This window comes from Balaenoptera musculus, chromosome 14 (assembly GCF_009873245.2).
Source record: "Balaenoptera musculus isolate JJ_BM4_2016_0621 chromosome 14, mBalMus1.pri.v3, whole genome shotgun sequence".
NCBI lineage: Eukaryota > Metazoa > Chordata > Mammalia > Artiodactyla > Balaenopteridae > Balaenoptera > Balaenoptera musculus.
The window spans coordinates 64,963,844-64,988,636 of NC_045798.1; the positions used below are offsets into that span (position 1 = coordinate 64,963,844).

Sequence of the window (24,793 nt, forward strand, 5' to 3'; positions counted from 1 at the left end):
CTGATTAGACCTTGAGAAGGACTTCCTGACCGAAGGACTTGTTGGCCCACGGTGTTGGCTATTGAGCAAGTGATGGGATCTTTGCTGGGAACCTGATGAGCCCACATCTTACCAGACAGGTTCATGCAAAGCCCTGGGAAAGGTGGGGATGTGTCAGAAATGGTGTCCTGAGTTCTGGCTGACAGACTGTGATCCCACACTCCCTGGAGTGAGGAGAGAAGGGCACTCCCTTCTTCCACCCGTGATGCCCGGTAGCAAATCGAAGCATCAGGAGAGAGTGAAAAGAGCCTTGTTCCAGGGTTCAGAAGAACCAGATGTTGACCCAGGTGTGGCGTGCACTCCAATGCCTCTTCCACAAAATGAGGCATTGGACTACACAGACTTCTCTGAGCCTCTCTGGAAACACCTTTCACTGTTTATATTCTGTGTCTCCATGAAGTGGGTCCAAACAGCTGCTAAAATCAGTAGGTCTGGATTTTCCTGATTTCTCTACTGTTCCCCCCACATACCCTGATGCCTGTGCCAACCTGCAGGTTAGGTATATCCTACGTGTCAACATTGACTCTGACCCAAGAGATGACAGATGGTAGGCAGAGGTGAGCCTCAAATGCACTGCTTACCTCTGGCCCACAGAAAAGGGTAGAAGTTTTCTGCCAGTCCTCTTGCTGCCCTTGAGGAATTATTGTATCTGGTTCAGAGCCAATCTAAAAACTCAGTACAAATGATATCTGAGTCAAAGTGCCCAGATTTTTAATCAGCTTCTCTGAATAATTAAGAAATATCATGTGTATGTTCATGACACTGCTCTCTGTTCACTCAGCATTTATTGACCACCTGCTGTGAGCTTGGCTCACATATGAGCTGGAGCCTTTGGGCTCACTACCTGTTTGTAGAGCAGAGGCTAGTGAACATGAAACAGACTAAAGGCACACACGATAAGACCCCCAAAGAGATGCCCTGACCACAGACACTGCAGTCGTTCCAAGGAATGGCCCTGTTGCTCTCTGCAGGTAAGGAGAAGGCTTGCAGGACATGAGACTCAATCTGTGTCTTCAGGAATGGGTAGGATGTCTGACCAGATGGAAGGGAAGAGAGAAAAAGGTGAAGAGAGAAGAAACGGTGTTAGCAGAGACTTGAAGTTGGCCATGATGCTGGGATGTTAGGGAGGAGGAGCGGGCACAGCTGGAGTCGTTGGTTAGTGCTGGGTTTTACCAGAGTGGTGGGGGAGGGGGTGTCTGTACACCCCACTGAGTTGCTGGAGCTGCTGTCCAACCCCACGCATTTGTGTACCTTGCATGTCTTGTATTTTCTCTGTCGTTCCTTACAGGTAAATTCTGTCCCCCTGTATCAGTCAGGATAGCCTAGGAAATGCTGCAGTAACAAACAGCTCTGAATCTTAGTAACTTTAAGCCACCCATTTAGGACCCAGCTTGGTGGAGCAGTTGCCATTTTCACCAGTTGTCATGGCGGAGGGAAAAGAGGACCGGAGGCAATTCAATGCTCCAACCTAAATGTAACACATGTCACTTCCACTCTTAGCTTGTTGCCCAGAACTAGTCACGTGACCCCACCCAACCATAAACACACTAAATAGGATAATCCTACTATACGCCTGGACCAGGGAAACCAGAACTGGTTGGTGACTGGCTAGAATGACTGTCACATGCTCCACTTCTAGTGGAAACTCAACAGGGGCTGTGGCTGACTTCCTCCCCCCCTTATCTCCTTTACCACATTAAATCCAGAGCTAGGCAGCTCTCCAGTGAACCCTGAAGATGTGGGCTCTCAGGATGGGAAGAAGCTCAGAGGTCACCTGATCCAACTCCCTGCAATGCAGGATCCCCCTGCTTCATGAGGCCACTGAGCTGCTGGACGTTTCCAGAAAAGGAGAACTCACTGCTTCACGAGGCATCTCAGAGCATGTGAGGCAGCTCCACTGATAACAATGTCGGTCTTTGATTCAGCCCAGACCACCTCTTCATGACTCCAGCTGATGGCCTTAGTTTGATTCCTTTTGTCCATGGCTATTTAGCCTCTCCCCCACCGTCTGCCATGGCAAGTCTGCTTTCTAAGCTAAGCCTCCTCATTCCTGCAGCTACTTCCTTTTGTCGTGGTTCGTTTATTCCTTTGATTATTTATTTGTTCTTTCATCCATTGATCCAACCGGCACGTCATCATTGAGGGCCCGTGTGCCAGCCACCGTGCTAGGAACCAGGAATCGGGATGGTGAAGGCAATGGGTGCAGTCTCCGTGTGTGTGGAGGGTAGAGTGGGCGGGGGGAGAGATGGGCACTTAAACCACAGTGCTGAGAAGTCTGGGACATGACACACTGCTTCCCACATCCTGTCCCATCCTGGGTTACTTTTCTGGGAGCACCATAAGCATAGACTATATTTCCTCTTCATAAGCCTCCCAAAACTGAACACGGCATGATCTGTGTACTTCTGCTGCTCCCAGGGTGTGAGCCTCTCTTTTCCAGAAGATGCCATCTGTCCCCATCCTCGAAGTGACTTCTGGCTCCAGCTCACCTGGAGGAACCAGGATACAACACTTACCAAACAATATTGATGATTGACTTTTATAGGGAGAGCAGTCGGCAACTATTCATTGAGCCCACTCTGTAAACAGTATGAGCCATGTGGCCTGGTCTCTGCCCTAAGAGTACCCAGAGTCTGCTTAGAGAAAGAAGACTTTCTCGAGTGGACAAGCAACATTCTAGAGCCACGTGTGAATGCCAGGAGGAGGGGAGCTGGCTGCAGCTGGCGTCTGTAGAGGAGGTCAGATACCCGGGCACGAAGGGGGAGGGGCCATGCTGTCATGGTAACGGCATCCGACTGGAGGACTGGAGTGAGGAGACGTGAGTCCTGGCTTCTGTACCTCTGACTCGCTATTCCATCACTGGTGAGATACGTACGTCATCTAGCTGCAGCCTCAGTTTCTCCTCTGAAAAATGAGGAGGTGAACTAGACTTAAGGTCATCAAAATGTTTTGTTAAAAATACAGATTTCTATTTCTGGGAAGATGGAATAGATGTTCTTTTCTATAGTTCTCCTGCTAAGTACAACTAAAACCCTGACATTTTATATAAAACAAATATAAGAAGATTCTGAAACAGAGAGAGAAGGCAGACCAGCTAGGGACCTTGGGACCTGAGTATTGGCACAGGAGTGACCTCCCTGGGTTTTCTTTTTGCCTCCTATATCCCAGACTTGAAGCTGAAGATGTGGGTAACCAGGAAAGGCCAGTGGACACAGATTTTTTTTTTTAAGTTCCAATAAAAGCCTATTCTCTCTAAGCTTAGGTCCAGGAAAAGAATAGAAGCTTAGGTCTAGCAAGATAGAAAACTTTTAGACAATAGCTGCTCTCCTCCAGCCAAACAGCACAGAAAAAAACTGTAGCCCTATCCCCACCCTCACCAGCAAAGAACCAGTGGGAGCCTGGACTTCCACCCCCTCCAGTGGGGCTGTAATGCAGCCCCCTAACTCCTTCAGCAGTGTGGTGTCAGAGAAGGTCAAGTAGGAAGTTGTGACTTTCATCCCTGCTGGCTGGTAAGAAGCTCCCTGCCCCCATGGTATTGTTGGAGGCCATGCGGGGAATCTGGACTCCCACCCCCACTCAGCAGGATAGAGGTGCCCCTCCCCTCCCTGCTGGCATGTGTCAGAGGAGGTTCTACTAGAGAGTTGGGACTTCCACTGTTGCCCGGTGGTCGTGAGGCCCCATAGCAGGGTCAGTGGGGACCATGTGGAGTCCTGGAACTCCTACCTCCACTGAGCCATAACAAGTGCTCCACTGACAGTACTGAGGTTGTGCCCACCCCCCTTTCCCCTGACAGAGTGGTACCACAAAAAGCCAGTTAAAACAGAAGATTTAAATGAGATTCAGAGTCTCATTACATAACATGAAAGTGTCCTGATTACAATCAAAAACCATTTGTCATAACAAGAGTTGGGAAGATTTCAAAGTGAATGAATGAAGACAATAAATGTCAACACTGAGATGTGAAATTGGACTTCATCAAAATGAAAAACTCTTGCTCTGGGAAAAACCCTGTTTAGAGCATGAAGAGACAAGTTACAATGAGGGAGAAGATTTTGCAAAACATATATCTGACAAAGGACAAGCATCTAGAATATGTAAAGAACTCTCAAAACTCAGCATTGAAAACAATGCAATTAGAAAATGGACAAAATACACGAAGAGGCATTTTTCACTAAAGAGGATATACAGATGGCAACTAAGCGCACAAGAAGATGTTCATTGTTAGCTGTTAGGGAAATGCAAACTAAAGCCTCAGCAAGGTGTCTCTATACACCTGTCAGTATGGCTAAAATTAAAAAAAAAAAATAGTGACAACACCGAATGTTGGTGAAGATACAGAGAAATTGGATGACTCACACATATCTGGTGGGGATGTTAAGTGGCACAGCCATTCTGGAAAACAGTTTGGCAGTTTCTTATAAAACTAAACCTACAAGTACCATATGATCCAGCAATTGCAATCCTGGGTGTTTATCCCAGGGAAATGAAAACTTATGTTCACACAAAAACCTGTACTTGAATGTCTATAGCAGCTTTATTCGTCATAGCCAAAAGCTGGAAATAATCCAGATGTCCTTCAACAGGTGAATGGTTAAGTTATGGCACTCAGCAATAAAAAAGAATCAACTCTTGACACATGCAGTAACCTGAATGAATCTCCAGGGAATTATGTGGAGTGAAAAAAGGCTAATCCCCCAAAGTTGCATACTCTATGATTCCACTTATATACCATTCTTGAAATGACAGGATTATAGAAATGGAGAGCAGGTTAGCAGTTCCTCAGGATTAGGGGAGGGGGGGCGCGATGAAGTGGGTGGGTACAAAAGCGCAGCAGGAAGGATCCTTGTGCTGATGGAAATGTTCAGCATCTAGAGGGTATTGCTGTCAGTACCCTGGATGTGATCTGAACGATATACTTTTACAAGTTTTTCCTTGGGGGGGAAACTGGGTAAAGGATACACGGGATCTCTATTATTTTTTACAACTAGATGTGAATCTACAGTTATCTAAAATGAAAGTTAAATTTTTTAAAGTACAGAACCTTTTGTTTCATCACAGTCTTTCAAGGAAACCTCATGTAGAAAACCAAAAGGGCAGAGCCATTTGGTGAGGCAGGGGAAGGAACACACCTGCTTTCTCTCCCACTCTATCCACCTCATCACTCTGGGAGCATCTCTGCAGAACTCCTGGGTCAGCTCTGGGCCAGATGATCTCTCAGCCCCTTCCCCACCTGGCCTTCTGTGGTTCTGAGTCTGGCGCTGGCAGGAAGGGAGATATCTCCAGCAACTGGGGAGTACCAAGAAGGCCTCCTAGTGAGGAGCCTTGGAGGATGAGATCCTTTCTCTGCCCAGAGGCATGGGCAAGGTATGGGGCTAGGGACAGCTGAGTGGGCCCCCATTACTTCAGCAGATGCTGGACAGGCAGCCAACCAGAAGTGGGCTCTGCTGTGGCCCAGTCTAGGGTAGGTACTAATAATATTGCCATTTAAATCCTAAGGCATGATTAATTAGCCGAGAGACTGGAGAAATATACTTGGCCACAGGGAGTCATTATCTCCCACTTCTCCCAGGGCTTTGGGTCTTAATTCAAAGACAGTAAGGGTAGAGAGAGAAGGGACAGATTGGCCAGACAGGAAAGTTCCAGAGTGAAAGGAATGGCCTTTTCTGCTCCTGAACTCAGCTCTGGTACTACTCAGGAGGCTCTGTCTTCTGGTCTCTGCTCTGTTGTTCTCCTGCCTCAAGCCTTTCTATTGTAGGAAGATTAAAATATTGGGGGTCCATCACCATCTTTCCTACCAGCACGTGGGGGTGCTGTCCTTGGTGCTGAACATGCTGAACACACACACACACACCACACACACCACACACACAACACACCCACACACACCACACACACACACACACACACACCCACACACACATCCACACACACACACCCCTCCCCCCCACCACACCCCCCCACACACCACACACACACACCACACACACACAACACCCACACACACACACAGCCACACACACACACAACACACACACACACAGCACCCACACACGCACACACACACACGCACACACCCAGGACAGGACTGTTTCTCCTTGGGCCCTGCCCTGCCGCACCCTTGATCTGTGCTTGGCTCCTCACTTCCTCTCTGTTCAAGCAAACCCAAGTCACCCTCAAAGTCTGGTTGTTTAGGTCTGAGAGGAGTTTTGGACCTGGCCTACAGGAAGCCCCTGTTTCGGCCCAGGAGATGCCTTTGGAGTTCTTTGGTCTCCAAACATCCTGTGTAATGCACCACACTCTCCCAGTGTCTCATGCCTCCACTTCCCGCCTCCACCCCAACTCGGGAATCACCGTTCTAGTCCAGTATGGTACTGAAGAGGGAGCTCAGGTGTGAGGAGCTGGAGCAACCCTCATGGGGCCCCAGGAAGCAGCTTACAGGCCTAGGGTCCTGCTTTCCCCACTCTCAGTCCATCCGTGTTGTTACTTGCAGGAAGTTTTTCCTGGAGTCCAGAGCCACAGTCTCCCCGGGAGCCCGCAGCATGGGTGGCATGCATCATATCACATGGTGCTTCACTACGTGTTGTCTTCAGTTGTTGTTTCCTTTTCTGTGACTCTCCAGCTAGGTGGTAAGACCTGTGGGACAGGGACCTCTTGTGGCCACACAGTGCCTAGCACTGTGTTAATCCACTAATGTGGGTGATATACTGGGGCTGGGGGCAGGGGACTTGGGAGGGCATCCTTGGAGAGGAAGGAGAGAGGTCTTGTGCATTGTTTAAAGGGACAGCCCTCCCTATCGGCTCCCCTGGGAGCCCTGAGTCTGTGGGGTTTGCTTGCTCTTGGCCCTCATCATGGACAGAATCTATGGAAGAACATTTTGCACCAAGAAGGGGAAACGGACTGGGATTATGAGCCTTCTGAGGGGCAGGGGCTGTAGTGCCCTCATCTCTCTGGTGCCCAGGCTGGGCCCTGTAGAGCTGACGACCAGCAGCTGGCCCCTGGTTCTGCGGTCCGGGAGTTTCAGGCCCTGGTGCTGCAGCCGCAGTCTCGGGCTGGCCAGCTCTGGTGCGGCTGACACAGCAGCAACCATGCTGGGGAAACTCAGACTGACATGCCCGGACATCCTCTAGTTGGAACTTTGCCTGTGACCCTCCCATTAATGGGGGGAGTCCTCCTGCTACCCTCTGCCTTGTTTAGCCAGACTCTGCCTTATTTCTAAACCTTTGCAGCCTGGGATTGTCAACACACACATACCTGTGCACACACACGTACACAAGCAGAAATGACTCTGCAGTTGTATATTAATAAAGAGAAAACAACAGTATAGAAGAGGGTCATTTTTTCCCATTGCACCTGACTTGGCATGTTTTTCTACTGTACAGTGACTCACTCCCATCTTGTTTCATTCATTCATGCACGGAGCCCCCTGACCCTACACATTCCATCTTGCACCCCTACATTCCTTCTTTTCCTCACATTTACTCCCTGCACCAGCACTGCCTTCCCAAGAGATGAACTCGGAAAACCCAAATGTTCGTAGGGATGTGGGTATGTTCCTGCATTATGGGAAACTCGACAGTGGGGTCAGAAGTTATTTGAGTAATATATCTGCAGAGTGCAGTGGTTAAGAGCACAGACTCTGGTCTACACTCATATGCATTCCTGGGAACTAGCTCTGTGAATGCGGGCAAGTTCTCTGAGCCTCAGTTTCCTCATCAGTGAAATGGGGATGGTGATAGCAACAGCTGCTTCCTAGGATTGTAACAGATGTAAAGTGCTCAGATGGTGCCTGGTGTACAGTGAGTGCTGCGTCATTGTTTGCTGTTATCATTCTCTGGAATCTGTCCTCCCTGATCTGGGGTAGCTGTGCACCCCGCGTGGCCCTTTCAGAGGCAGCTTCAGTCTCCCTGCCTGTGGGCAGGTCGTTTCCATTTCTTTTTCCACATGGTTTAAAGTGCTCATTATCCCTTTGTGATCTGTTCTGAGAGCAGCACGATTCACCCTGGCAAGGGGCCCTCTAATTGTCAGTAAAAGAAGCTGTTGTGAAGGATTCAGCAGCATTTGAGTGCTAAAAAGCGATCCACTGAAAAGGGTGATTTTTTTTGATAAGACTCCTCAGAACCTTGGCATTGCAACAACCTGGCGGGGTGTTGGCAGGGGCTGGGTGACCTCAGGGCCAGGGAAGGGGTGGGACTCAGAGGAAAGCCGTGGTCCCAGGGCCAACTGTAGAATTGCAACCTGGAGAATGTTCTCGAAGAAGCCAGCAAGGCTTTGTGGAGAGCTCTCAGTGCCTGGCCACTGAGTCCTTGCAAAAAAAAAAAAAGAATGAATGATGCTGCATCCCAAGACTAGGAAGGTGGTGGGGGTGAGTAGGCAGGGGGACACAACAGAAAAGTGAAGCCAGGGCTACTGCAATTGAGGGGATGGCAGACTAATTGGGGAAGAGAGTTAACAGATAGTTTAAGATGTCTATTTCCCAGTGGGGGAACCATAGTCCTGCAGGATGCTCTGTGGAGTGAAAAGGAAGAGTGGGGTGGGTTTCTGGCCAAAGGAGCTTGGGAAAAGCTGCATAGTGTGCTGCCATCTACTTGAAGAGTCAGCATCCATCTAAGACCGATAAAGGCACTGAGAAGTTCTGCAATAAAGTATTTATTTAACACTCTTTTAACTCTGTGTGTCCCAAATATTTGACCGAGGAGCCTTTTTAAACTTTTTGTCCCCCACAAAACTTTTTAATATCCACTGTTTCCAAAAGTGTGTTCCATGCAGCACTCCAGCTGCCCTAAACTTAAACCATTTTCAGTCCCTTCCCTGGATGATTCTGATGCACACTGACATTTGTGAGCCAGCGGATTAGTGTTTCTAGAACGCCACTTGGAGCACACAGTAGATCAGGAAGGGAATCCACCACTGGAGTATGTGCTGGATGTGCTGTGGGCTTGGGGGGCACCAGCTGATGAGGAAACAGTAGAGCCACAGGCAGGAAGGCTCTCGAGCTGGATCCCATCAGAGAGAAAGACTCGGAGTGGGTGGAAAGGAGATTTGTTTTCTCTGAGTCCAGGAGGAGCACAGCGGGCCAAAGAGAAATATAATCTTGTACCTTCAGCAGCTTGGTGTGGCCTCAGAGCCCCTTCACAGATGGTGTCTGAGCCGCACACCAACACAAAGCTTTGCCAGTGTGCCAAGGAGGGTGCTGAGGCCCCTGTAGCAGCGAGCAGAACAGCCAAACTCCCGCCACCATCGTCTCTGCCCTGTGTGTGCGTTAGGGGTTGCAAGGTTTGAGGGTTGGCATCCGGAACTCAAGAAGCAGGAACATCAAGGCGCTTTACGGCTTCAGGGGCTTTGGCTGGACGTGCATCAACGTGGCAGGTGGCCCCAGGGTCGCCTGGGTGCTGTCAGCCCAGGGCTGGCGGGTGCTGGGGCTGAACGTGGGAAGCTGTTAGGTTCCTGGCTGTCAGTTCAGTGGCAGCAGTCACTCTGCTGGTGAGTCCTGGCCCCTCTGGGCATCGCCTGGGTCGCCACCTCGGCTTCAACAAGGGACAAAAAGGAAGGCTCTGCAGGTGAGGATCTTCCCTCTCTGGGCTGAAACTTGAAGGACACAGATTTTGTTTCCAAGAGCTAGGCCCCTTCTCCAGCCCCTGTTGGTAAAAGGTTACATACAGTGATTATATGCCGGTCACATCCCATTGCCACAAACTCTAAGGAGATGTCCAGATTCTTGTTATGTGCTGCAGTCATCGTGTCAAATGGAGCAACGATAAGTAAGTCATCTCCGTGACCAAGATTTTCACTGTGGACTTCTCCAGACACTTTCCCCCTCCCCGTTACAACACTGACCTTGCTGGGGCTCACCCTCCTACTGTATTCAGCAAGAGAGGCCGCAGGCTTGCCCACAGCCCTCAGCCACATCCTGTTCGGCGGCCCGAGGGTCCTGGTTCTTGCCCAGTGCTGTCGCCTCCTCCAGGGAGGCTGTGCACCTTATTCTTTCCCCAGGGCTGTGCACAGTGTGGGCTGCGGCCCCTCGGTCTGTGAGGGGCTCATCCTAGCACTTCTGTTCCTCAGCTCCGAGAATCAGAGTCACAGCGTGTGGGGGAGGGAGTGGAGGCAGGAGGTAGATGCACATGAGGAGTAATGAGACCTGCCCTGTGGAGGTGGAGGGGTGAGAGCAGAGGCTTCCGCTGCGTGAGGGATGCTGTCACCGGAACCAGAGGGTGAGCTGATGGCAGGGGGATGGGGGGAGGGTTGAGGAGCCAGGTGCTTGCTGGGAACCGCAGTGGTTTTGGAGTTTTCCAGCATTTAAGATAGGGTTCACACACACACACAACACACACACACCCCACACACAACACACACACACACAACACCACCCCCCCCACACACACAACACCCCCCATACACACACACACAACACACACACACACAACACCTCCCCACATACACCCGCACCCACACACCCTACACACACACACCCCACCCACACACACACACCCCACACACACACACAACACCCCCACACACACACCACACACACAACACACACACCCCACCCCCACACACAACGCACACACACACACCCCACCCACACACCACACACACAACACCCCCCCACACACACAACACACACACAACACACACACCCCACCCCCACACACAACACACACACACAACACACACACACACAACACCTCCCCACACACACACCCCACCCACCCACCCACACACCACACACACACACACACCTATACAACACACACACACACACCCCACACACACACCCCGCACACACACCCCCACACACACAACACCCCCACACACACACACACCCCACACACACACACAACACCCCCACACACACACACACACACAACACCCCCCACACACACACACTCCATCGGCTCAGGAATAAGTTCTCTGGGCTCCTGCGAGGATGGGTGAGAGTCGTAGGCTTCAATGAGGAAAAATGTGTGGAGAGGGTCTATAAACTATGAAGTACTGAAAAAATGCTTCTCACCTCCGATCGGAGATGGTACCAGCTCCTCGAGGTTGATCTGCACATGCAGGGTCGGGGGGGGGGGCCCTCCCTTTACAGAGTATCTTCTGCTGCAAATGCCTGGGGCATCCCCTCCAGCAACTGCTGCTCTGTCACTCTTTCCCACTCATCAGCCAGTGGGGCCTTGTCCCTGGACCCGCAGAGTCCCTGAGGCTGGTGGGTCCCATGCCAGGGATGCTGCTTCAGAAGAGGCTGGGGCCTGAGCTTGAGATGCCCAGGCACCTCCCTTAGCTGTGGCTCTCTCTGCACAGGGCCCTCTGCCCACAGCACAGGGCAGAGAGTAGATGGCCTCCCCTCCCTGCTATGAGGGGTGGTGGCCAAGACTCCCGCCCCCGGACCAGGAGGGAGATTTATGTGCACTCGCACTGCTCTTGAGCTGCTTTTAAGGTGAATTGTGCTCGTGCCTGTGAGGTGCTTGCGGTCCTGGGTTTAGCTGTGACCTTCCCGTCCTTTTTTCATGGTTGTTCTCTCTCTCCATCCTGCATTCCTCACTCTTTAGGGGCCTCAAATCCTAGGTTGGTGAATCCATCTTGACATCCTAATCTGTGAATCAGTCTTTCAGGCACAGAGGCAGCAGGGCCTCTATCTCTCAGGGTAGAGTCTCTTTAATCAGTTGGCAGGCATCTGAGGTGGACCTACTGTGTGCCCAGCTTGACCACTTTGGGGACACAAGAACAGAAAGCAGCTGTGGTCCAGGAGCTTAAATTTAGTCTAATTGGGGTCATGGATGAACCTTGAGGACCTTATGCCAAGTGAAGTAAGCCAGTCACAAAAAAACAAATACTGTGTGATTCCACTTGTATGAAGTACTGAGAGTTGTCAAAAATCATAGAGACAGAAGATAGGATAGTGGTTGCCAGGGCTGGGGGGAGCAGAAATGGGGAGTTGGTATTTAATGGGTATACGCTTTCAGTTTTACAAGATGAAAGGAGTTATGGGAATGGATGGTGGTGATGGTTACACAATATTATAAATATGTTTAGTACCACTGAACTGTACGCTTAAAATGGTTAAGACGGTAAATTTTATGTTATGTGCATTTTACCACAATAAAAATTTTTTGAAAAAAAAAAAAAACTTACTTGGGAGATTAACATCCTTATGGGTATAAGAGAGTGATGACTAAGCAATGGTCCACTCCACATAAGCTGAATTTGTAAGTGCCAGAGTGAGTTGTGTATTTAAAGGGTCAGGGATTAGGGAGAGACTTTGTGTTACTATCCTGAAGGAGGAATTGAACTTCACTCCAGGTGAGGTCTCAGACGTGTGCTTTGGAAGCAAGGTTTAGTTTGTTTGTTTGACTTTTTTTTTTTTTTGACCTTTGCTTTAGAAGTCATTTTGAAATGCTATACCTATTGGTAATCATCTTTGAGGCCTGGGAAGGGTGTTGTGAACAAGCCACTTAACATCTCAGGAGGGTGGGGGCCTGTCTCCTAGATAGAAAGTGAGTCTCTCTAGCCACCTGCAATTTCAAAGTGGCATTTGAAGCAAGCAGGGCACCAGGAGTTGGGATGGGTAGGGTGATGAGACAACTCAAAGAAGGAAGGGAGGGAGGGGCTGATCCTAGAAGATTGTAAATTGTGCCATAATTGATTAGTGATGTCTGCCCCTGGTGAGAGAGGGTGTGGCGGCAGTGCACGTGCCAATCAGAAGAAACGCATCTACAGGATATGGCACTTCACTTTCGGAGATCTCTTTATTTAAATATGAAGAATCTGAAGTCCAAATTGGTGAAGTAACTTTGCTGAGGTCGCATGGCTCATTATGGCAACGTGTTTAAGGAAGACAGTGAAGGTCTCTTGAAGTGTTTGTCAACTCAGCAGACACTTCCTGGGCACTGGGCATAGAGTGCTGGGGCACCCGGAGAGGTCCCTGCCATCCCAGGTCCCTGCCCTGGAGCAGGAGGGAGTGACGGTAAGACGGAGTGAGGACTGCCGCCTGTGGGCTCTGCGGCCACGGGTCACCCACGCAGGTGCTAAGTTCAGGGCAGAGGGAGGTGACTGCAGTTTGGGAGGTCGGAGGAGTTTTCTGGAGCCAAGCGCTGAAGGATGGGGCACGTCTGGAGGGAGCAGAAGAGGAGCAAGGCTGAGATGAGAGGTCACAGTCAATAGTGAAAGGGGTTATGGGGAAGCGGGACTGGACAGGTGTGGGTGGACCCAGGTGCACACAGGTGGCACCACATGGAGAAGCTTCTGGCCCCGAGTGAACGTGGTTGATTCACAGGAGGACTGTGGGAGGTCTCAGGGCATCATGAGAAAGTTACCAGCCACTTAGAACCTGAGTGACCTAAGGCTTCAGGCTGGTGGTGCCAGAGGGAGGGCCCAGTCCTCATTTTATGGCTACAGCCCAGGCAGGTTACGCGACTCATCCAAGGTCACACTCTGGGTGCCTCTGTCTCCCATTAGCCCTTTGTTCCCTCAGCCTCCCCTGAACGTTCCCCTCCTCTCCCCACCCCCTCCTTATCTCCTGCCTGGTGTCTGTGAGGGTCCGAGCACTTGGGCCTCTTCTGCTGGGAGGCTGGGCCTCAACCTTTCTACTGGCCAGTTTGTGTTCCTTTTCCTTCAGACCGATTAGAAGCCGGAAACCACGCTCAAACTGCTCTCTCTCTGCGAAGTAGGTTGGTTTCTGCCTTGAGGGACTGCTGAGCCAGGGTGCGCTGAGTAGGACGCAGTAAGCAAGAAGAGCTTGCTGGTCACCTCTGCGACCTGAAGAAAATGAGAATTGAAAACAAAAGCAAACCCCCAAGTCATGGGGGGCTTCTTTGCCAAGGCGCCGGGTGTCTCTGGTCGCTGGGGGAGGGAGAGGCATGTTGCTGAGCCTCGTCTGGGGTTATTTCTAGCCGGGTTCTCAGTGCCTTGTATGTGGGCGGCGCTCAGTAAGTGCAGAATCTAAACACACACATGCATCCTCATGCCTTTTCTCTTTTCACCAGTGTCCATGTGGGCTCTGCTCGGTAGGCTCTGGGGTGATGTTGGCTGTGGTCTCCAGCTGGGGGGCGCACAGGGAGGACAGCAGGTGGGACTCTTCATGGGCCGTCTTCTGGGGAGGTGGTGTGGGGAGGTCAGGGACTAGCTGAGCCAGCCTGGGTCTGAGCTTGTCTGTTTGCAGGAGGTGGGACGCCGGGGCCCTCTGGTGCTTGATGTGGCTGAAGGACATGAGAAGGTCGCAGAGGGGTTGTCTGCTGGCTGTGGGAAGTGGGGATGTGATGGACTGCCCTCACAAAGGGGTTTGTGGAGGTGATGGATGGTTGATCACTATTATCAGTTTGCTAGGGCTGCTTGATTTAGGACGTTTGACCACGAACTAGGTGACTTAGAACAACAGAAATGTATTGTCATCTCATAGTTCTGGAGGCCAAAAGACTGAAATCAAGGTGTCGGCAGAGCCATGATCCCTGTGAAGGAGCTAGGAAAGGATCTGTCCAGGCCTCTCTCCCAGCTTCTGGAAGTTCCTTGGCTTGTGGCAGCATAACTCCATTCTTCACTTGGCGTTCTCCCTCTGTGTGCATCTGTCACTGTGTCCAAATTTCCTCTTTTTATAAAGAGGCCGGTTATACTGGATTAGGGCCCACTCTCATCTTAACTAATTACATCTGCAATGAGCCTGTTACCAAATACATTCTGAGGGACTGGGGGTCAGGACTGCAGCGTATGAATAATGGTGGTGGTGGGGGTCGGGGAGGAGGGGGCGACGACACAATTCAACCCATGACAATCACTGAGGAGCACTTGTGAGGCCCCTAGTAGGCCCCTGACCAGGACTGAGAGTGGGTGATGTTGAAAACCACTGACTTGCCCACCTGGGGGCCCCTTGACACGCTGCTGGCCTCCCTGTGCAAACCCAGGAAGCCTTAAAGTTACCCAGAATGCCTTATTGTATCCTGTCAGGATCCCTTTCCACATGCTGGCCCTTTTTCCCAGATGACCCCTTCCCTCCTTTTCCCTCCGCTCTCCTGACCGCCATGAATCCCTACTCTGGGGGAGTCCTTCCCTACTTCTCAGGAAATTTGCCTGTGCTTTGGTCCTACTGTGGCACCTTGAATCAGTGCACATTTCACACTGTATTGTAATTATTTATTATGTGTGTGTCATCCCATACCATTCTTTGCAGGCATAACCTGTGACTTCTCCACTTTTGTGTCTTCAGTGTCTGCCCAGGGCCAGACCTATGGAAAGATCTCAAAGGAAGATTGCCCAGAGTATGAGCTAGTGGATCTGAGGAATGACAGGTCCAGGGACAGATCATCATAAAAATAAAGACTGGGGATGCTACCAGGAATCTAACCAGAAGGTCATAACACACACAGAAGAAGGTGTACATACCATGCACGTACAGTTCAGTGGATTTCCACAAACTGAATACACCTATGTAACCAGCGCCTAGATTAAGAGCAGACGTTACCAGCCCCCCAGCACCCTCCTGGGGCCCGCTTCTGGTTACTGTCTGAATTCCATCTCCATAGATTAGTTTGCCTGTTCTTGAACTTTATATAAAATTGAATTATAGAGCTGGTACTCTTATATCTAGATTCTTTTGTTCCACTTTATGTTTGTGGGATTCATTTATGGCATTGCATGTTGTTTTAGTTTATTCTGACTGTTGTGTAATATTCCAGTATGTGAACACACCACGCTTAATTTATCTGGTCAACTGTTGGTAGGCATTTGGGTGGTTTCCAGTTTGGAGCTATTCTGAGTAGTGCTGCTCTGTACTTCTGTGCTGTGTAATACTGGTGAACGTCTGTGCACATTTCAGCTGTGTTTGTACTTGGGAGTGGAGTCCTGGGTTATAAGGCATGCACACGGTCAGCTTCAGTGGAGGTGGAAGTATTGTTTTTAAAGACTGTGGTGATGGAAAGCAGACTGTGGGGGTCATGATGTTACTGAACCAAACTTGGGTCCGCTTGCCCACACACAGTAAAGCCAATCTATTGACTCCAGGTTGTGGTGAAGGAAAGTGCAGCGTTTATTGCAGGGCGCCAAGCAAGGAGTCCAGGCAGCTTAGTGCTTAAAAGGCCCAAAGTCCTCGAAGGCTTTCAGGGAAAGGTTTTTAAAGACAGGGTGAGGGAGGAGGGTTATGGGATGTGTGATCAGCTCATGGGCATTCTTCTGATTAGTTGGTGGTGAGGTAATTAGGAGTCAACATTACCAACCTCTGGTTCCAACCCATCTGGGGTCTATGTGCTTGTGGTCAGCATGCAGTTAACTTCTTCCACCTGGTGGGGGATTCAGTATCTGCAAAACAGCTCAAAGGACCTGGCTCAGAATATTATCTATAGCCCTTGAGGAGGAACTAAATGTCCTTGCCTTTGTTTAATGGCTAAACTATTATTATTTTTGTCTTGCTTGTCTGTTTTCCTTTGTTTCTGCATTTTCTCACTTCTCTAATTACATTTACTCTTTGGAACTTGGGGAAGGCCTAGGAGGCTGAAGTTTTCCTTCAGGTAGAGGACATGGGAGGGGGTAGGATCTGTTCTGGGAAGGCCCCATAGGGTCCTGCTCAGTTACAGTGAGGGATGGGTGGCATCAGGAGTGAAAATAGGGATCTGGAGAACTTGTTGCAGAGATCATCAGCCAAGGGCAAAGAAGCCAGATCATAGAAGCTGGGTCAAGTATAGCATTTTCTGTCTATGGAATGAATCATGTAGGAAACAACAAAGGATGAAGACTGGAGCTAGTTGACTTAGAGAAATTCCATCACTGGAGTTGTTGGTCAATGGGGGGCTTCTTGGTGCCACCTGATTTCGGGGTGTGGGGCTTAACTCCAAAGGAAGTCAACCTCCCAACACAGACCTTCCAGTGTGCCTGGCTCTGCAGAGCCCCTGCCTGGGGAGAAGCCGCTGCCATCAGGCTGGCAGTGGTGATGGCAGCTCACTAGTATAGAGGCTTTGAGGAGAGAGCCACCGGCTGGAGCAGCAGAGCCCTGGCTGCCCTGTACCTGACCACACAGCTCTGTCAAACACCAGCAAATTGAGGGCCCAAGCCTGGGGGAGGCCAGGGGTCCCCCTGGCTCGTACTGGGTACACCAGCCAGGACACTCACTCCAGTGGCTCACTCCAGCCTCCAAGCTGCCCAGGATGACCAACCGAGGGGGATGGCGGGGAAGGGGGCCCTCTGCAACCCTCTCTGGGATTGGGCCTTCCACCCACTTGTTCCATGTCCTGGCCGGGCAAATAATGCCACCCCTTTCATCCTCCATCTCTTCCAGAATGGCAGCAAAGACACCTCTCTGGACATGCTGGGCACAGATATCTGGGCTGCCAACACCTTTGATTCCTTCAGGTGAGCTCCTCTTCCTCTTGTTGTGGTGTGTGGCTCCGGCTGGGACCCCAGCTTACTGGTCCTTATGCCCTGAGGGGCCTTTGGGGACTGAGTTATTGTTGAGAGTTCGTTGATCAAGAAGTGGAGAGAAAGACAGGAGGGTGAAGTAGAAAGGATGAGGCTGGAGGAAGGAGGTCAGAGAGAGAAGGAAGGAAAATGGCGGCAGGGGAACGGCACGTGGCGGATGTTAGGCAGGCTGTGTTAGAGCTGAGGACGGACAGCTGTGGCTGCACACCCCACCCCTCCCGCCAGAGGTTATGGAAGGCAGGGGCTGGGGGGTGCAGAGAGGGGTCCAGAGAAAAGGAAGAATTGTCAGTGCTTCAGACTCTAGAAGCTTCCTGACGGGCCAAGTTGGAAGGGCAGGTATTGGCCAGGCTTCCTCAGGACGTGGGGATGGTGCCCCTGAAGGGTTTGCTGATGGGCTCTCCTGTCATGGTGTCCACTCCTTTGGAGAGTGATGGCCTCAGACCATGGATGGTGGCCCTTTAGCTCAGCCCTGCCCCGGCCCTGGAGCTGGCCAACTCTGGCTGTGCTCCAGGCTCACCCTGGTTCTGGCTCAGGCTTGACCAGCATGGAAGTGCCATGGGTCTCCTGAGACTGGTACTTGGGGGACCTGGCCTCCTGCTTCCCCAACTGACACACTCTCCCCAGGCTTTCCAGTGTTTCAGGCGGACCACTGTAGAGTGAGCATCAGACCCACACTTGTGTTTTATAGGCATCTATTATCATACAGCAGGGGTGAAGAGAGGGGAAGGCTACACAGGCAGGCACTTGCCCTGTTGTCTGTGAGCACAGAGCTGACATTTCAGGCTCCATTCTGAGTGACCTGACCCCTGCTTGTGGCCAGTGGGCACTCCTTCTTCCTGCCCACCTCTTTCTGAGATTCCCTGCCTGGGGTGTGCCGGGGTGTCTCATCCCCATCAGTAACTGGGCTTGTCACATTTCTCACCCTCCCTCGCCCTCTAGTGGTGCCACCTGGGACCTGCAGCCTGAAAAGCTGGACTTCACCCAGTTCCACCGGAAGCTCCGACACACGCCCAAGCAGCCCCTGCCACACATCGACCGTGAAGGGTAAGGGGCAGCGGGGGGACTCTCACATAGGGGCTGGTGAGGTGAGGGACAGCTGTGGCTATGCCGGGGCAGAGAGGGTCCTTTCCTTGGGCAGGCTGATGTCCAGAGGCTCAGTGGCTCAGATCGGCAGGTTCACTGGCCTCTCTCCAGAATCCCTCCACCCTTCGCTGCCCAGCCCCCTCCAGCCACACTGCCTGCTCCCCTTCCGGACCACTCACAGTGGCCCTGCTTGCCAATAGTCTAGAGCAGTGGGTCTCACCTTGATAAGAACAGGGATCGCTGGGTCCACCCCAGAGTCTCTGATTCAGGAGGTCTGGGGTGGGGCCTGAGAACTGGCATTTTTCACAAGTTCTCAGGAACCGCTGATGCTGCTGGTCTGGGGGCCCCACTTTAAGAACCACTGGGGTAGTGGTTGCTTTTACTCGGTCGTCTCACTCTTTGCTTCGTTCATGCATCAGTGTTTACCTTCCCTTTTAGAGATGGTGTCAGGGTCTGGTCTGACCTCCGGACAGGAATGTGACTCCAGCCACACACAGGGGTGTGAGACAGATGATTCCTTTTCTCCCTTCCTCCTTTCTTCCTCCCTCCCTCCCTCCCTTCCTTCCTTCCTTTTAAGATAATTTTTACTGAGGTAGAATTCACATAACATAAAATTAACCATTTTAAGGTATTCAACTCTGTGGCATTTAGTACATTTATAATGTTGCATAACCACCACATCTATCTAGTTCCAAAACATTTTCAACACCCCAGTATAAAACCCATACCCATTAAGCAGTTATTCCCATTTCCCCGCACCCCTACCCCTGGCAACCACCAATTTGCTTTCTGTTTCTATGAATTTATCTATTCTGGAGATATCTGTCTGTATCTATCTATCTATCTCTATATAGATAGATAGATATAGATATCTGGAGGTATATATATATATATATATGTATGGAATTCCATATATATATATATGTATATATGGAATCATATGTGGTCTTTGTGTTGGGCCTCTTTCACTCGGCATAATATTTTTGAGGCTCATCCATGCTGTAGCTTATATCAGTACTTCAATCCTTTTCATAGCTGAATAACATTCCATTGTTTATCCATCTATCTGCTGATGGATATTTGCGTTGTTCCCATCCTTTGGCTACCGTGAATAATGCTATTATGAACATTCACGTATAAGTATTTGTTTGAGTATCTGTTTTCAATTCTTTCGGGGTCTTTGACTGGGAGTGGAATTGTTGGGTCACATGGCTAATTTCTGACACCAGTTCTGATGCGTGTGTATTTTTTTCCCAAAATCCACAAGCAATTCTTCAACACTAGCTGGGTGTCCTATAATTCAATTCAATTCTGACACTGTCTCCCTGGATACAGCACCAGATACCAGTAGAAGAAGTCCAGGTTGCTACTTGTGTTTCTGATCAACTGGCTGTAAATCAGAGGTTCCCACAACCTCTCCTGGAGTTTGATTAATTTGCTTGAGCAGCTCACGGAAGTCAGGAAAATATTTTACTTACTTGATTACCAGTTTATCATGTAAGGACATAACTCAAGAACAGCCAGATGGAAGAGATGCATAGGACACACTATGGGGAAAGAGGTGCAGAATTTCCATGCTCTCTCTGGGTGCACCATTCTCCCTGAATCTCCACGTGTTCACCAACCCAGAAGCTCGCCAAACCCCGTCCTTTTGGGTTTTTAGGCAGGCCTCACTACATAGGCATAATTGATTAAATCGTTGGTTATTGTTGATTGATTCAATCTCCAGCCCCTCTCCCCTCCCTGGAAATCTGAGGTTGGGAATAAAAGTCCTTATCCTTCTACCACAGGGTTGGTTCCCCTGGCAACCAGCTCTGATCCTCAGGTGACCTAGGGACTTTCCAAATTTCACCTCATTAACATAACAAAAGACACCTTGACCACTCTCCACTTAGGTAATTCCAAAGATTTTAGGAGCTCTTTGCCAAGACTGGAGGTGAAGATCAGATATATCTTAGTATAAATCACAATATCCCACATGGCAGTTCTATGTTTTAACTTTATGAGGAACAGCTAAACTGTTTTCCACAGCAGCTGAATATTTTACATTCCCAACAGCAATACACAGGGGATCCGATTTTTCTGCATCCTCGCCAGAACTCGCTATTTTCCATTCTTTTCTTTTAGTTATACTCATGGCTTTTATTTTTCCTTCCAGTCCTTCCCTGCCCACCCTTGTCTCCCTGTCACTTCGAGCTAAAATGTAGCTGATATTATGGGCTACATTCCTGCATCTCACCTGTCCCGCTGTAACTCTGCCCACCCCACTCACACCCAGTGGTCACCGTCCTCTTGACAGCAGTGGTTTCACTGCAATGTAAGCGTGACAACCTGGGAGGGAGAGACTCGCATCCTTATTTCAGAGATGAGAGAAACAAAGCTCAGAGAGGCACAGTAACCTGCCCAAGTGGCAGACCTGTGATTTGAGCCCTCCTGACGCCATCCAGTGCTCAGGCTCAAGGATACAAGAGTATCCTTGAATTGGCTTAATCCCCTTAAAATTTTATGGAAAATTATGTGCACGTGTATATTTTGGGGCGCAGGGGCCCATCACTCATATCAGACTTTCCCAGGGAACCCCATCTTCTCCCCACACCTCCTTTTTCCACTGTCCTGCCCCTGCCTGTGAGGGTTCTGTCCAAACTCTTGGGATGGTGTTTTCGAGTAGAGAGAGGAGTTGCCCTTGAACGTGGAGGCATCCTGTTAGGAGGAGGCAGTGCAAAGCAGAGTCGCAACCACGGGGCTCCCTTGGCCCTGCCTCACACCCGTCCACCCGCTCACCGTACCCTCAACCCTCTCACTCAGCAACACTGGGGCCGTTTTTCCCCTGAGCTGCTTGGCTGCGCAGGTCTGTGCCCTCCGCACTTCTGAGTTTAGGAAAGCTGACCTTTGCTCAGCAGGTCAAGTTCAAGAGCTGGTTTTCTGCAGAAGCGATGCTCCCCATCTGCCCTGTGGTGGGAGCCAGTTGGAGCGTGCGGTGTGCCATGGGAAAGGGAGGAGCATTTTGCACTTCTGAAGCCCAGTCACGAGTCCTGCTGGGTCCCCAAATGGTGAGGAACACACACACACACACACACACACACACACACACACACACACTGTATACAATATGGTCCCAGAATAATGCCCAGAAGCATTATTTCTATTCACTCTACTGTTAAAAAGAGACATGAACCCATTCATGATTGAGACTATGCATACACATTCAGAGAGTACACGGTATAAAATAAGGGCCAGGTGTGCAGTTACATAAAGTGAATGCAGGGGGCAGGGGTAGAGAAGTGAGCACCGTGAGGGGATGAACTGTCTGCGGAAGCCTTCTGGAGAGAGGTGGCATTTCCCTGGGAAGCGCCCATCTCTCCTTTGTCCCCTGGGGGCACATGGATGGCAAAACCAGTGGGGAAACGGAGGCCCAAAGGACAGAAGTGATGACACTGCCTCATGGACTGAAGGTGTCCATTGGGGAGCGAGTAATGAAGTCAGGCTTTCCGAAGGCATCTGCGCCAGTTCACACAAATTAACGTCCCAACAGAATACAGTTTGGCAGTAGCGACAAATGACTATCCAGGGAAGGAAACGTTCCCCTTGTGCTGTGGGCCCTTGTCCCTCCTGGAGCCAGAGGAACTGGCCACACCTGCTCACCACCAGGCTCACTCGCTCAGAGGAGCCGGCCAGATTTGCTGACAGTCCCCCAGGGTCTCCCATAGACACCTGGCTCTCTGACCAAATCCCATCTCTCCTGGGTTCCTGGGGAGTTTGGGTGCAGCATCCAGTGGCCACCTTGCGGCTAAGCCAAGAACTGTGTCACCCTTGGAGTCCGGCCTTTCTGGGGATGGACTCCACATGCCCAGCCACGGCAGCAGCCCTTGGAAGTAGGGTACCACTCGGTTGCCAAGGTTTCCCGCAGCCCATGTTTCCACGGAGGGACAGAAATCAGAGGAGGCTGTTACCTTGGAAACCCTGTTGGCAGCAGCGACTCAGCTGGTCTGTAGCAACCTTCTGCCCTTGGAACCTGCCTGCCGTCCCTCCAGGGAGTTCTGAGCCCCCGACAGGGCGGGCCTAGGGGGACAGCAGCCCTCCTTGCCGACCCCAGGGGCTAATGAGGTGAGACTGAAAGGCTGTGCCATGATGTGCTAGGCTGGTGCCCGAGGGTGGTTGGAGCCAGAGGTGTGTTACATGTTCACATGACCTGGGAGAGGGGTGTCAGCCCCAGGGTCCCCAGTTCCCTCCTCCCCCGCTGCCAGGGCATGCAGGGAACACAGATGACTGTGAGCAGTCGGTGTCTTCACGGGCCAGCCTGTCTCTACCAGGCAGATTTGTTAGTTGAAAGGCAGCTGGATGTTTCCAGACCTCTCTCTCCACCTCCTCTGCAGCCCTGCACATCACCACCAGGGTGGAGGCTGAAGAGGCAAGAAGTCCCCTTACACCCCTCCCACCCCATCTCCACCGGCCAGAACCCAAGCTCCCAACCCTGGCCTTCCAGCGCCATCTTGCCTCCTGGCCCCCTCCCCCCACCCCTCTTCAGCCACAAGAACCCTGCCCTCCTTGCTGGCAACACGCTTGCGCTTAGCTCCAGGCCTTTGCCCTGCTGCCCTCTGCCTGGGAAGCTCTCCAAGATTCTCTGCTGGACCATCTCACATCCCACCTCCCCTCCCTCCACCCCAGGCTATTCTAGATGCTGCTCCTCTGGGTCCTGCCGCGTCCTCGCTTGCCACAGAGCACTTGCCACCTCGCCACCGAGCACTGCCACCGTGCTGTGACACGGAGGGCCCAGCCCAAGCCGGAGCCCCCAGGGACACAAGCGTGTGTTGAATGGGGCGTAGATCCTATCCCCCACCCCTCCCCACAAGCTGTGCTGGGTTTTGTAGCCACCCCATTTCTCTTCTTTGGAGTTTCAAGGTGCCTCTGTCCACGGGACTTTCATAGCACTTATCTCATGCTGCCCCCTACTGGTGCTCAGGTTCACTGCCCTGTAGACGAGCTTAGGACTCCTTGGCTAAGAGCTGTGAGCCATCTGAGGGCAGGAACCGCGTGGGATTTATTTTCCATGACTCCAGGAAAAGTTGACAGGTCCAAAAACACCAGAGAGGCTTGGCAAATATTTGATCAAATGAACTAATTACTCTGAAATTTGAGAGTTGCATTAACTCTGGAACTGGAAAATGCTGCCACCAACCCATCAGGTAGCCCTCACCATACCTGGGCCAATAATAATCACAATACATAATAGTAATAGTACCTAATACGTACTGTGCACTGTGCATACACCAATCCCGGTTCTAACCGCTTGCCTGTATTATCTACAACTCACCACAGCTTAGGGAGGTAAGAGCTGTTATTATCTTCACTTCAACAGATGAGGAATCTAGAGGCCCAGAAAAACTGAGTAACCTGCATGAGGCTGTGTTGGCTCTAGAATCTATGCTATTAATCAGTCATTGCACTGCTGCTCTGCCCCAATAACAATAACGACGACGACAGTAAATATAACAGTCCTAGTAGCACTAATATATTTACCTTATTGTTTGTTTTGTTATAATTTTACTGAATTATTGCCTGTATTTACCATGATAATGTATTTTCTGCATATACCTTTATTATAACGTTTACTGTATGCTGGGCACAGGTCTAAGCACTTCAATACATTAACTAATTTAATCTTCTAACCACCTTGTGATGTTAGGCGCTAGTAATTACCCCCATTTTACAAATGAGGAAACTGAGTTACAGAGAGGGAAAGTGACTTGAGCAGGGTCACCCAGTTAGTAAGTGATGCCACTGGGGTTCCAAGCCCTGCAGTTCCAGAGTCTGCACCCTCAAATATGTGGAAGATGTGGGCCTCTGCCAGTGAATTGGGGTCAACACCTCTGGTCTGAAGGTGTGCCCGCCCACAGAGGACATGAAGACAAAGCATCGGTATCTGAGCGGGCTTGCTGGACTGGCAAAGTCAGGCCCGGGAGGGAGGAAGCCCTACTGGGGGCCTGTGTGACCTTGAGAAAGTTGCTCGATCTCTCTGTTCATTTGCTTTCCCCTTGGTGTAACCGGGCAAAATGATGGGTTTTTGTAGGATCTGTGATATGCTTTGGGGCGTTCCTTGGCAAGGAGCGTAACTTCTTTGCCTGGAAAGGTCAAGGGGAACTCTGGTATCCTTCACCTCCCTAGGGGTTGGATGCCTTGTTAGTGCCTCTGCCCCACCCCAGGTCCCACATTCCTGCCTGCACAGAGTCCTTTGTCCTCAAGGAAGGGCCTGTGTTGCAGGCCTGAGGGAGGAGGGCAC

At 50.8% G+C, this 24,793-nt stretch overlaps 1 protein-coding gene across 5 annotated transcripts in view; it reads left to right on the forward strand.

Moving 5' to 3' along the window:
* CTIF (cap binding complex dependent translation initiation factor) overlaps nt 1-24,793 on the forward strand; it is a 304,506-nt gene that overhangs the window by 91,537 nt on the left and 188,176 nt on the right. For all 5 annotated transcript variants that reach the window (XM_036822931.1, XM_036822928.1, XM_036822932.1 and 2 more), the window contains 2 exons: nt 17,294-17,367; nt 18,373-18,477. In XM_036822931.1, coding sequence (XP_036678826.1) covers nt 17,294-17,367; nt 18,373-18,477 — 179 coding nt within the window. The remainder of the gene's footprint in view (nt 1-17,293; nt 17,368-18,372; nt 18,478-24,793) is intronic.